The sequence below is a fragment of the Oryza sativa genome, chromosome 7, assembly GCF_034140825.1.
Source record: "Oryza sativa Japonica Group chromosome 7, ASM3414082v1".
In the NCBI taxonomy this organism is placed as follows: domain Eukaryota; kingdom Viridiplantae; phylum Streptophyta; class Magnoliopsida; order Poales; family Poaceae; genus Oryza; species Oryza sativa.
In genome coordinates this window covers 18,578,660-18,593,123 of record NC_089041.1, presented here as the reverse complement: position 1 = coordinate 18,593,123, position 14,464 = coordinate 18,578,660, and the positions used below count along the sequence as shown (strand labels likewise).

Here is a 14,464-nt window from a genome sequence, read left to right as displayed (position 1 = left end):
GGCGGGCGACTAGCGGGGAGAAGGGGCGGCGCCGGCAGCCGATGGGGATATGGCGCTCCGGGACAGGCGGCGACCGGCGGGGAGAATGGGCACGAGGACTGGCAGCGACCGACGGGGAGAAGGGGCGCCGAGATAGGCGGCGGCCAATGGGGAGGACGACCGACGAGCAGCGGCAGGCGGGGAGAAGGGCGGCGCACCTCACCATCGCGGCCCCCGCCCTCATGTCAATCCAATCCACCGCTGCGCCGGCCTTCCCAATCCACCGCCGCCCCGTGAAGCTCCCCTTCCCTCCCTCCTCTGCCCGGCGCCGCCCCCGATTCCTCCCCCATACGCCACTTCCTGGCCGCGCACTGCCGAGCCACCGCGCCCGGCCGATGCTGTTGACGCCGCGCCGACCTCTCCGTTCCACCCCGCGCTGATCTCACCTCCATCCCCGCCACCACCGAGCTCCCCGCCGCCGCCAGCCCTTCCCCAAACCCACCGCCGCCCATGGAGCTCCCTTCGCCTTCCTCCCCTTCATTGCCGGTGCCACGTCGCCGCGCCAAACTGCCTCCGTACGCCGCGCCTGGCTGTGCCGCTCCCTCCTCTCCCGCCGGCAGCCGGCCACCGCGTGCCGCTGCCTCTCCGTCGCCGGGAGAGAGGAGAGGAGAGATAGATGAAGAGGGGAGATGGGGAGAGAGGAGGGTGAGTTGGACTGACATGTGGGGCCCACGTGGGTCCCACTATTTTTTTTTATTATTTTATGTGTGAGACTGACATGCGGGTCCCACGTGGGTCCCACATTTTTTATTATTTTCTATGTGAGACTGACATGTGGGTCCCACTGGTTTTATTATTTTTTCGAATTGAATTGCCACATAAGCGCCACGTCAATGCCACGTCAGATGAAGACCGAGTCAAATTAGCCACGTAGGCGCCACGTCAGCCAAAACCGCCGAGGGACCTAATCTGCACTGGTTTTGATAGTTGAGAGACTCGTTGTGTCTGGTTTTCAGGTTGAGGGACGAAAATCGGATTCGTTGACAAGTTAAATGAACTTATTCCTTTAAGGGGTGATATCGTGCCAGCCCAAAAAAAAAAGCGAAATGGGTTATCTGTTATCCTATTTTACAGTTTGTTTTTGTTCATTTGAATTAGCATATGTTACATCTGATTCTACATTACTATATTTTGGAAAGGAGGTAATATAGATTTGGAAAGAAAAACTGACTTGATGAGAGCAACTTAAGTAGTACGTGCTGATGTTAAAGACGGAAGAGACAAAAGAAAAAGAAAAAAAAGAAAGAAAGGGAGGGAGTATACAGGCTAACAGGCATACTGCAATGGCGATACCTGGCGCTGTCTGCCCCATGGGCCGGCCCAGATAAGCTTCGCACCTCTCCTGCTGCGTCACTGGAACGATGGGCTGCTCCAACACCAATCGGGATGTATTCCGCGAAATGGACCTAGTATAGATTGCGCTGGCAAATGCCACGGGTTTCCTGCCTCGCTGGAGCAACACCCCCCGAACTATCTGTCGGAATGCAACCCAGATGTTTAGGAAATCAAAAGAAGCACACTGAGTTCATGGACATGGAGATGATTAATGTGGAGGAACCACTGTGCAGGAAAAGATTTGCTAGAAGAGTGAGATAATGGGTAATGAAAACTATCAGCAGGGGAACTTTTGTATCAACATCAGCGAGAGGGAGGCGGGGGGATAATAGGGGTTTGAAATGGGGGTGCTAATTCCTGCTGTTGTTTGATTTGGCTGCAGATTGTCTTGCTTATATGATGGATAAAGCTAAACAAGGAGGTCTGATAAAGGGGTAATTTCTCATTGCAGATGACATGTTATGATGACCTAAGGATAAGGAATTTGGATGTTTGGGCATCATCAACACTAATGAGGCATTACTTATAAGTGGGTGTGGAGGATCTACGATGCTGATGATCAGGATATTTCCTGCAGCTTGTTGAGAAAGAAGTATTCGAACAACAGAGCTTTGTCTTATATTGCTATGATAATAGAGGGTCTCAGATCTGGAGAAGTAACATGAAATTAGGCATCAGTTTGGATTGGGGGCTATGCATTTGGTGCCAAGAATAAGGAGGGAAAGCTAAGTTTACCTCGACAATAACACCAAGGAGGAGGAGGAGGAGGAGGTTGTTTCCGTTGTCTCTGCCGTGATCAAGCAGAGGCGTTGGCCTGCGGTGCCAGTTTCGGAAGCCAAACTCCAGGATGACGAGGAAGATAATGGCCTCCCACTTGACACGGATCGAGGCGCAAAATATCCCAACCCTTATAGCCTGTCCCATAATAACAACAGAGCTACTACGGGAATGGCGCCCGATCGGCTCAGCGGAGGCGGCAGCGCGAGGCGTAAGAGAAGATCACAATGTTGATGCCATACCTGACTTGAGGAAGTTGTAGGAGCCGATGGGATCGCAGAATCGTCTCCAGTGAAGAAAGTGAAGAAGAGCACCGAATTGTGGCTTATATTGGGAGAAAACCTTAGCTTTGGGTTTTTTAGCCTGGCTTTAGGTTTTTGTGCATTGAAGGTGAGTTTCTCTCACTTACTTTCCCTCCTTTAGTGTAGGTCTCTGACGTATTGGATCATCTGGGCCCGCCCAGCATATCAGTGATCCATGTCAGAAAGAAGTAATCGAGTGAAGGTACCTGGACTTATCAGCGGGAGATATCAGTTATCACTATCGGTATCACTATGGTAGGTAACTCGTGGAATATGGACTCAAACTTTCAAAGCTTTTGCATTTTGGATATCTCAGGTCCAACGGTACAAGACGAGATGGAAGAAAATTAGGTAGGACCTAGGTCCTTCCGAGATTAGAAAGACTTTGCTTCTCTATATGACACGTGTATAACACAAGCAGCCAACCTCCGACTCCTTTCGTCTCAGACTCTCAGGCTAAATTTCTCGCTCTTGGCTGCTAAGCCAGGGAACAGCGGCAAGCCGGCGTGCTCTGGCCGGGGCGATGCACAGGCAACCCCAACGCGCCGCGCAGTCGGCTTAGATAAGCACATTGCACGTGGCTGTGGAAGTTCTGTGGGAATCAATCTTGTGCGCCACAGTGTCGTCCTCGATTTCCAGCAGATCCAGCTCTTAGTTCTTGCAATTGATCATGTCCATGGCATAAGATTGAACCAGCCAATTAATTGCTGTGCTTTGAGATGGAAAGCACGGCCGCCGGCCGGTGTACAAGCCAACTCAGTGGCCTTGGCTTTTGGGCTTCTGGTTGTTGATAAGCAGGTTATGCCGTTCAAGAACCGTCCCTCGTCAGCGAACTTCATGGCCCAAATCGAATCGAATCAAATGCCCAGATTGATTCCCCTTCAAATCAAATCGAATCAAATGCAATCCAAGATGTATAGCCCAATGATCCATTAATCGTAAGAAGAGGGATTCATGGCGGACAGTCCCCCGTGGAGCTTTGGCGGCAACCTCGTAGAAGAGGAGAGAGGAAAATTTGGCCAGACGAAGGAGATGAAGTACTTGCATTGAGATTGGTGTTATACACGCGTCAGATAGGGAGCGAAGTCTTTTTGATATAGGAAGGACTAGGGTACTGTTTGATTCAACTTAGGATTATTATAATCTAGATTATTAGGAGTAAACTGAAACAAACAGATAGCTTTAGATTATTATAATCTATAAGCTAGATTACTATAAAGGTGCTTTTTTAGATTATTGGGTGGCTAACAACTAACAAACAGATAATAATATAGAGAAACAAATAGCTAGCAGCTTATTTTATATTGTCTTATTATAATACAGTTTATAATAATCTAATTTTATAATTTAGATTATAATAATCTTAATCTGAAACAAATAGGTCCTTGAGTCACTTGTAATTTTCTTCGAGATGGGAGCTGTTAGTTGCACTGAATTGAGAGGCAGCCAGCTGGGATTTTAGTCAGATGGGGTATTTGACTAGGTTTTACGAGTAAAGACCCCTCCCGCCGCCAGCTACATTGATTTGATCCCTCGTTCCCTCGCCGGAGTCTCCTGCCTTCTTCCGTCCTCAACAGCGGCGCCGCCTGAGATCCCGCTCTCCACCACGCCATTGCTCGCCGTCGTGGCGGCGGGCAGGAGTGGTCGGATGATGCCGAAGATGGAGGGCGGTCGGCGGCCGGATGACGGCCAAGACTGGAGGCGCGTGCAATGTGCATCGCCGGAATCGCGTTCAACAGCAACCGACGCTCCAGAGGCATCAGGCCTAGAAGTGACAACAGGTTCGCGAATCGTAAACCCTCGTCTCGGGTGTGCTTGCTGTATTCAATTTGAGGGGGTAACTGGGAATCACATAGTCAGGAAATGTATGAATTATTAAATTTTGTACAGCCTTAGAAAGTTCTGACCTTTATGGCTGAAATTACAGGAAGTTTAAGTTGATTATGGTGGATTTTCGATGAAATCACATAGATGGGATTGAAAGGTAGCAAATGCAGTAGGTTATAGCCGACTCGTTTTTGCTTAATTTCGATCCACTTCTCTAGATTATGCTTAAGTTTATAATATAAGCTTTACTGTTGTTAGTTTTCATGTTTCACGGTGCACAGGACAGTATGACACACACTCTCTTTTCAAAGGTTCTTAGCTTCATAATCAATCTGTCCAGTCATCTGTTCTCTTGAATTGTTTGATACATGTGCAGTGAAAAATCTTTATGGCTATGAGAATGTGCATACGGATGTTGTAATCTTCAGAAATGTTCAGATAGATGACCTGATGTGTTTCAAAAATCATGTGCTTTGTAAAGAACTGGTTTACTGTTTGCCTGTATCATTGAAAGAAACTGACTTCCTCTAGTCTGGTTTACTTAGTAGCGCCCCATCCTTCTTTTTTTTTTTAATTTTCACCAGGGGGGAGAGTTTCCCCACCTGAATTTTCATTGAAAGGGATTGTTAAAGTTACATGGGAGTAAGAAGAATAAAAGCAGTTACAGGGATGAAAGGGCAGAAGCGAAGCAACGCTTCCACTGTGAAACTATGGGACATACATCGCTTTTCATTCGTTCTGACCAGAGGGACGCATCTTGAATACATCGGCGAAGGATCCGCTGGAGGGAGGGGGGTTCTTTTCTGAATACCACATCGTGCCGGTGATTCCACAAACACCAAAAGCAAAGGAGGTAGAAGCACTTGAATTCTACCATTGGGATTATCGGAGGCGGCTTGAGCTGAAATAAGAGTTGTGCTGAGGGGATATTTGGTTGAATTCGGACCGCAGACCAGAAAGTTGAAGCAAAAGGACAGTGTAAGAAGAGGTGATCTTCGTCTTCATCCTAGCAGAGGCACAGCTCGCATGTAGCAGTTGACAATATTGTTTTCTTGTAGAGGTTTGCACATGTGGGCAGCCTGTTTTTTCCCATGAGCCAGGTGAAGAACTGCACTCTTGGCGGAGCTGCATTGTTCCAGATGAAATCCCAGTTGGCACAGTTAGGTAGATCGGAGGAGGAAAGGAATTGATATAGGGAGCTGGAGGACAAGATCTCTGAATGGCCATTTGGGGAGTAGATCCGCTGATCCATACCATCTGAGAGCTCCAGTTGTTGGATGATATTCTGCACTACTGCTAAGTCTTCTTGGGCAGCTGAGGAGAGACGAGGGGTGAGTCCCAGGGGGGCAATTCTGTACATTGGCAATTCTAATATGATCAACATGCTGCAGTGCCTGTGCTTCCATGAGGGGCTGTATCCCTGGCAGGCTGCCCCTGGCTTGTGAGCATCTGGCGGTCCGGCCATCTGGGCAAGCGGCAACAGGAAAGACAGTAATCAAGCAAAATAAGGTATGCAATGCAATGCAACATGTTACTTTTGAATGTTTGATTGATGATTCAACCTATTAGCATAGAGAAGAAAGCACCTTAAGGTATCTAAATTTTACACTAAAATTTTTGGTACCTTGAGGTACTTAGTACTTATTAAACCTTTAATATTGTTTGTCTATTAAATATGATCCCTAGCTCACAAGATGTCAGAAAAAACATTGTTCAACTATTACTCAAGCTGCAACAGTACTCCTACTCCAGAGAAAGATTAGAAGGCAAGGCTACCAAAATTGCCCACACCAATGTGCTGTGAAACATTGTGCAGGACTAATAGGAAAACCAAATAATTGAACCTGTCCTGTACAGCACCAAAACAAAAAACATGGTTTGGTATACATACTAAAAGAACAAATATCAGAAGTGTAGACACAAAAATATGAAACAGGATATAAAAAGGGTAATCACATGACAATGTTATATTGTTTTTTCTTCAACCATGTAACTATATGTACCTTTTAAAATTGTACATATACAGTTTTCCATCTTGATTAAATTATTCTATATTAGCAGCCTTGTTCTCATTAGTGACACAGAGATCATGGAAATACAAACAAAACATATAATTTCTTCTACTTCATAGTATCCTTTTAACTGATGTCGAGCCCATGGATGTTTTTAGTAATTACTTGGTATACTGTGTCCTAGATGAACCTTTGGCATGGAAGCCGAAGCACCTGCGGATCACACAAAGGTAGTCCTGGGCAAAAAGCAAGAGGCAGGTGCTCAAGGATATGCACAAAGAGCAGCTTCAGGCGCAGATCAATGGAAGGGCCTGTTTGGTACAGCTCCAACTCCTAAAATTAACTCCAGGAGTTGAGTCTGGAGTGGAGTTGTGGAGCTACCTAAACCCAGCTCCACAACTCTAGCACATTTTGTGAAAGAGCTCCACCTAACTCCACTCCCAGTTTTGATGGAGCTGAAACTGGAGCTGTGCCAAACAGGCCCGAATTATCCCTGTAACTGTAAAGGGTCATTGTCAGCTTGTACCGGTGGCTAGTAATTACAGGAATCAAAGTATCTGCAAAATGCCTGATTACAGGATGCAAATGCATTTTTCCAATCAGTACATGATGGCTAATATGTGTAAGCATTCTTAGTTTATTTGGTTAAAATTGAAACTGAACAATGACCTTCTAATTTAGCAGGTAGACATGTCTTTCGATTTTTGTTTTCAGTTCATATAAGGAACCTGGTACTGCCCAAGAATTACCTCATCAGCTGCTCCACAAGAGCAAGGCTATGGACATGTTTGCACAAATGTTACAGGTAGACACATAAAAAATGGAGCCATGGGCTAAGGAAGCGCATATCAGGCTGTTACACTCCTAAAATGGAGCCATGGGCTAAGGATGTGCATATCAGGGCTGTTGCACTCCTCTCTGATCAGATTTGTGGAGGAGTGGATAGGTTCTCATCTAGCTTGACTTCTCCCTAGTAAGTTAGTTCTTCCTTTTGGATGGTCTGTGAACTATATACATGGGTCGTGTTGTCTAATATGTGAATCATATTATTCCTTGCGGCTAGCAACATGAACACATTTTGTGATCAACTTTGGTGGTTTGGTTGATCACCCAAGTGCTGGTCATTTTGTCATTAATCATTATGGGGCACCAACATCTTTTGGATGGCCTGTGCTAGTTGAGGGTGAGAAAGTCACAGCATGCAGGTGTGGAGTTCATCTGATTGCCTCTTACAAAAATGCTTTTGTGAATGATGCTAAAACTTTTTTTTTTACATGTGCAGGTCAAGTGGATGTGGTGCTATTATTGGGTGATGTTGCTTTGTGATGCCCTGGGTTCCAGTTGTTGCTGCTGATCTACGGGATGCAGCTTGGGGTTGTATGCTGTGAGTAAATGATGCCGTGTGCATGTTGCCATAGCCCTGAAGTGATGTTGCTAGTGGAAATGCACTGTATGATGTTGGCTAGACATAAAACTAAACCTTCAGTTTAATGTGTGTTGTATCGATGAATGGTAAAATTTGGGCTGAGAATGAGGCCATGTGGTCGCCCGATGTTGCTAGCCTGGAGAGATGTGTGATTGTGAGATATTTAAGAATCTCTTAGTTATTGCTGAAAATTTGTGTCAATGTGTTGATGAATCTGTGAGAACATATTTATGAAACTGTGATTTGTGCTTGTGAATCTGATGTAGGAATCTGTGCTACTTGTTGAAATTTCAGACCATCTGCGGTTTTATTTCAGACCATGTCTGTTGAGTTATCGTTCTGTTGATTTTCAGGGATCACTCTGACATACTGATCACCCCACTTGATCACACATATTTCACATCCTGGTACAACCGATTCTAAACCGCTGAAATGCCACTTGCTCACAAGAGAAATCACATAATAACCATAGCATGCCCAGGATGTTTTAGCTTTGGTCAAAATCAAAATGTTTCAAATTTGACTAAGTTTATAAACAAATATAGTAATATACCAAATTAGTTTTTATTAAACTAATGATGAAATATATTTTTATAAGAAATTTATCTTGGGTCAAAGATATTACTATTTTTTTCTATAAATTTGATTAAACTTAAAACAGTTTGACTTTAACCAAAGTCAAAAGTCAAAGCATCTTGTAACCTGAAACGGAGGGAGTACCAAAAGCAAAAGCATGAACTTATTTACAATAAAAGAACTTGTTCTACAATTGCAAGTTTCAAAATTGTCATGCATTTTGCATGCACCAAGTTCAGTTCCCCATATTTCACCATCAGGTTCTATTGGCATTATAGAGATCATATCTTCTGCCCCTTGAAGATGCTCTCCCTAGCCGATTCACCATACAGGCATAGTGCTTCAGGTTAGGCTCAAGGGAGTATTCCTCCATTCTAGTGAACAACTTCTTACCCTCATCAACCCTCATCAACAAGTCCTTCATCGCAACAAGCAGACAGAATGGCAAGAAAAGTGAGGCTATTGGGCTTAATTTGCAGAAGCTGAAATGACAGTGACCAAAATTGCTGAGTTGGGTTTAAAATACCTTCAGTGAGCTTCTGGTCATACAGTACCAAAGTTGTGAGTGTGACAACATATGTTTTTGTTTTGACCGAACCAAATATTTTCGGTGCAAGATCATAATTTCCACTCTTTCCGTACATGATGATTAATGCATTTGCATCTGATGAATTTTCACCGATTAAGTGTTCGGTTAAATAACAATGTGCTGGTTGACCTAATCGTAGTCTGCCCAAACCTTAACAAGAAGAAATTATGGAAAACAAACTGTTGGTATCACATTCAACAGCCTCTCGGGCATTTCGTCGAACAGCCTCACGGCGCGTCGCGGACGCTGCGGTGCCTGGCGTACATGAAGACCAGCGACGACGCCACCGCGAGGGAACCAGCACCCTCCAGGATGACGAACTTGAAGTGGAATCCCCGCGTGGACGGAGGCTCCTGCAGCCTATAGCTAGGTAGGGGGCCGAGCTCGGAGCTCCGCGGCGGCAAGGACTGGGCGCCCGGCGGAGGAGTAGGCGGGGAAGAGATTGGCGGCGAAGTCGGGGCGCGTGGAGAGACCGGAGGTGACGGCGATGGCTCTCAGCGACGCAGTGATCGCTGCGCGCGCGGTGGCGTCGCCGGTGGCTTGGTCTCCAGGATCGTTCAGGTCCTTGATTCCAGCTTCCATGTTTGGGATCCGCGCCGCCGCCGCTTCTTCGCCAGGTCCCGAGGATGCCGCCGCCACTCGGCGTTGGGGCAGGCGGTGAGGAGAGCGCCGTCGGTGAGGAGGGCGGGGCGAGGATGCGCCACCGCCGCCCGCCATGACCGCTCCGAGGACGACGACCACGAGCACGAGCACGAGGACGCGCACGCCGCTCCACTCCAGAATCCGCGCCGCCGCCGTGGTCCTCTCGCGCCGCCGCCGTTGTCCTCCCACGCCGCCGCTCCAGATTCGCGCCACCGCCGTCCTCCTCGCTCCGCTTTCTCATTGCCGCCGAGAGATTCGCGGGGACGACGCGCGCCGCCGTGGGCGACGACGACGACGCCGCGTCGGTGGCGACGACGGCGACCTGTGCCGCCGCGCGCTCCGGCTGTGTCGGGTGGGTGGGAGTGAAAGTAGGAGAGGGAAAGGGGAAAGGAGAGAAAGGGGAAAGTGGAAGAGAGAATAGGTTGGGGTAGTTGTTTTGGGATCACCCGTAGTACCCTGCACTGTAAGATGTGTGGATTCGTTGTGTATCTATCCTATGTGGCATACGAGGTAACGCAAATGAGGTGCTGTGAATGGCCTAATCTCCCACATCTGGGTCTCCCGTCTCCGACGAGCACCACTAGAGAGGTGCCACCTCCTTGTCGGCGCTAGCCACAGCAAGTGTCCAATGCGGCAATGCTAGCCGCGGAGGGGGACTCTAAGATGGTCTGGGCTTCTTGGGGGGTGTGAGGCAACATATGTCATAGCTGGGACGGTCGACCCACCCTGCCTAATGGGTAGATCTGCCCCTGATTCTCTCTCTACCACGATCTCCGAGTGCATTTGGCGGGTCCAAATTTGATTGGAATCCGTGAAATTTGCTGAAAGTTTATTGCAAATGTAAATAGTTTGTCGAAAAATCTCCGTGAGACATCAGCATCCAGCAGGATATCAGCAAAACACTGGGCAGCGGTCGGAGGACCTGCTTTGCCTTCCTAGCAAGCCACAACGCGTGCACACATATAACATCAGGGATCCAGAATCAGAAGGCATCAGCTCCTACTTTGTAAAGAGACGAGAACAGCATGGCCTGATGATAGCCATCAATCTGGCCAATTGTACATCCACAGCCATCCAATAACACAGAGCATGCCAAAAACAGTTGCAATAGATGGTGAAAAGAGAAGAACAAATATGATGGGTGAGGCTAGATCGCCAGAGAACACATTGCAATGTTCACCAGTAACTAGCATTTCCATCCGAACCATCACGACGTATATATTCATAGAGAGTGATAAAAGTTCATCCCCAAGAAAGTAACTTTCAGCAGTGGTTTCTTGAGCATGTCACAGCCATGCTTCTTCAAAACTACCATTAGCATGGAGAAAAAGGGTGATCAAAGATTCAAAGTTCGTAATCCAACAGGAAAACATTAAACTAATAGCTAGGGCTGAAGTTAAAACTTCGATGTGATAATAACTGCAGTTCTATGATGCTAAGACATCTCAAAAAAAAAAACTGATGAACCGTTTCGTTCGCTTTTCCATCCCCACGGTTCATCTGGAGTACCTATCAAAGAATGGTGGAATCAATACGTTTTGTTCACTTCTCCATCCCACTTTTCCGTTTTAGGTTACAAGATATTTTAACTTTGGTCAAAGTCAAACTGTTTCAAATTTGATTAAGTTTGTAGAATAAAATAATAATATTTTCAACCAAAGATAAATTTATTATGAAAATATATTCAATTATTGATTTAATGAAACTAATTTGGTATTATAAATATTACTATATTTATCAATAAACTTAATCAAATTTGAAGCAGTTTGACTTGAACGAAAGTCAAAACGTCTTATAACCTGAAACGGAGAGAAACGGAGAGAGTACCTATTTACTAAGGAGTACTAGCTTTTTCTTACGCCTCAGCTGAAAAGGTGATGCACCAAGTAAGCTCTATTTCGCATTTCATACCACCGCAAATCTGCAACCAAGAAATTAGTTAATTTGCAACCAAAAGCTGCTACTTTCGTTTGCACGCGGCGAACTACGGCCCCATCTTTTCGCTTATACTTATACTTATCAACCAAAATTTGAATTTTCAATCTTAAATTTGAAGTTGATTTTGAAGTTTTTTTTATCAAGCTTATTTTCCAAGCTTAACTTTTAGATCGGTAAGAACACATTTATAAAAATTTTGTTCACAAATTATTTTTAATTTGTAAATATGCCGTTTGGATTATTCCCCGAAAAAACGAAACAATGGGGCCGCCGCAGATTCTCAAATCAAGGAGAGTGACTCCCCTAAGGGCAAGGGCAATAGAAGAGCCGATTGCTTACTCTAATTCTTATCCAACTCATTTAGAACTTGTTTTACAGTTGATGTATACAATAATAGTCTCTACAAGGCTCAACAATCCAGGCTTGGCCAACCAATGAAATTGGTTTTGCCTGGCCCATCAAGCATACCGGGCCATATGCATGCTGCGCTTAGGCCATGTGGGTCCCACTGATTGCATGGTAGCCTGTGCAAAACGGGCGCTCATGCAAGCGCCGGCTCACACCCTTCTCCTCGCATAGCGCGCCTCCACGTCAAATCACGCTGAGGTGGACAGGCTAATAGTAGATTATTGTACTTGCCCTAATTGGGTTTTTGGATGGAAATGCGCAAATTAAAGGACGTACCTGCGACAGATCATCTTCTTCTCATTGTGCTTGAGCGCGAGTGTGAGGAGGTTGGCCGCGGCGGCGGAGACGAATGGCGAGGCGAAGCGTGTGCTCCGTCTGGATGCCGTAGTCGGCCAGCGTCCGTCGATCATCCAGCTGCCTCCCGGCGTGCATCAGCCGCTGGTCGTCCGCCGGGATGCCTGCCGTACAACTCAAACCAAATTAACCCCCAAATTCATGGTACAAACTGGTAAATGGTAATCAAATTGGAATGTCCAGCGATTTGGCAAGAAATACACCAATCCCCCCATACAATTCTTGCTCTGAAGAAACACAAGTGGAAGCAAACTAATCCAATAACCTTATCGATCGTTCACTACCCAATCGGATAATTTTTTTTTTAAGAGAAAGGAAAGCTATGATTTTCATACCCTGAAATCCTCGAATCGGGACGGTTAAAGAAAAGGCGGAGCTGGACTATTCCGATAAGCGCGAGAGGAAATGCAGTTGGCTTTGCCGGCCACCGACGAGCAGGGCGAAGGGGAGGAGCTCAGCTAAGCGAGTTAATCAATTATATACCGTTCTTGTCGTGGATCTTGACCTTGACGTCGCCGATGGTGTCGCTGCCCTCGACCTCCAGCGTGATGCACTCGTCCAGCGTCCTCACGAAGATCTGCATCTCTCGCCGCCGGTCGTGGTGCTCGCCGGGGTAGAGTGCAGTGCAGTGCAGTGGCAGCGACCGCGGCGGACGTCGTGGTCGGGACTCGGGTCTCCACTAGTGGCAACGCTCCTTATAGGGAGGCGGAGCCCTAGTTCTCCAGTCTCTCCGCGTCGCTGGTTCTGATGGACCAGATGACATGTGGGCCGTCCGTTAAAGCCCAACCCATTTTCAACCCATCCGTTAAAGACCACCCCATTGCCTCGCCTCTCCGCCGTCAGAAAAAAAAAAAAGAGTACCTATACATCTCTCGAAAGATTTTTATGATTGTATCACACAGATTTTTAATCTTTGAATTAAAATCCGATAGATATAATAAAAAACAAAAAACAATTAAGAAACACCATAATGGACACTAAATTACCATATCCTTAAGAAAAAGACCAAATCCAATACAAAATTTAAAATTTACATGCGAAGATTCAAAAATTACAATGTAACTTACAAAATTTACAGTGTAAGTTCCATAAATTACATTGTAACTTATAAGAAAATGCACTGTAAATTTGAGTGAGAAAATCGAGTAAGAGATAAGAAAAAATCTTTCGAGTGAGATATAGCAAAATCGAAAAAAAAGTCCAATTTAATCTATACTACTCTCTCCGTATTATAAGTTACTCCATCCGTCTTAAAATATAAGTATTTTTAGCTATAAATCTGATATTCATAGCTAAAAATATTTATATTTTAGGACGGAGGGACGAGGGAGTAAGTCATTTTGACAATTTTTTTTTCTATTTAAACTTCTTTACATTTGACTAATTTTATCGAGTATCATTTCATCACAAAACAACACATATTATCAAAATATATTTCATACTATATTTCATGAAACTAATTTGGTGTTTAAAATACTTCTACTTTTTTTATAAACTCAGTCAAACATATAAAAGTTTAACTTGGAAAAAAAATCAAAACACCTTATAATATGAAACATATAGAGTACTTAAAATGTTAATAGTAGGGGTGGTGTTCTTCCACATCACCCTTACAGCTGATATCTAATGACCACAATCTATACTATTACATCATTTTTCAACAAGTTTTCTCCTATATCACTATTGACTCCCCCAAAATTCAAAATAACTTATTTGTTCAATAAGAATAATCATAACATTACTTAGACTAAATAAGTGTTTATTAATTGATTTAATAATAAGTAAGAATTTCAGTTTGTTTTCCGTTGTAACGTACGAGCTCTAGGCTAGCTTGAGAAATGCCCAGGGGTCTTCCGACTAGCTCCACAAGGTGGTGGGCTAGACGACTTGGGTTCAAAGCCTCACCCCTCCTAATTATTTGATATTAGGTCCTTCTCTAATATTCTAGTTTTACGAGCTCTAGGCTAGTTCTCTTAAAGTAAATATAAATCGGATCTGATTCATATCGCTTAACTATGAAACAAGGTATAAAGAATCATCTAACTGTTGAAACTGGTGAAAAGTGACTCCTATTCAGAGTGGTATCGGTTGAGGTGATGTCCACATGCAGAATTCACTTATATGTTGTACCGTTCTTTTGCATGGATGCATACTAAAAACGTGTTTTTATCAGTTCAATAACTTTGTTCATATTTTTCAACACTCTCAATATTAACCTTTTAACATTCTCAATGTGCAC

General features: G+C 45.0%; 1 protein-coding gene and 2 long non-coding RNA genes across 3 annotated transcripts in view; 1 reads left to right on the top strand and 2 right to left on the bottom strand.

Annotated features, from left to right (window-relative positions):
- Positions 1-12,808, bottom strand: part of LOC107277317 (ubiquitin-ribosomal protein eL40 fusion protein) — a 55,905-nt gene extending 43,097 nt beyond the window's left edge. Inside the window, exons 1-2 of the mRNA XM_066312692.1 lie at positions 12,709-12,808; positions 12,290-12,329 (exon numbers count right to left, since the gene is read on the bottom strand). Of these exons, the coding sequence (XP_066168789.1) occupies positions 12,290-12,329; positions 12,709-12,808 (140 nt within the window). The remainder of the gene's footprint in view (positions 1-12,289; positions 12,330-12,708) is intronic.
- LOC4343278 (uncharacterized) lies at positions 5,062-7,974 on the top strand. The gene is made up of 5 exons (XR_001547711.3): positions 5,062-5,789; positions 6,477-6,914; positions 7,007-7,265; positions 7,356-7,497; positions 7,575-7,974. It is a non-coding gene; the product is annotated as an uncharacterized lncRNA (long non-coding RNA).
- On the bottom strand, positions 8,436-9,932 carry LOC107281778 (uncharacterized). Its single transcript, XR_001547712.3, has 2 exons — positions 8,821-9,932; positions 8,436-8,712 (listed from the first exon to the last, which is right to left on the bottom strand). It is a non-coding gene; the product is annotated as an uncharacterized lncRNA (long non-coding RNA).
- Positions 12,809-14,464: the final 1,656 nt, after the last annotated feature.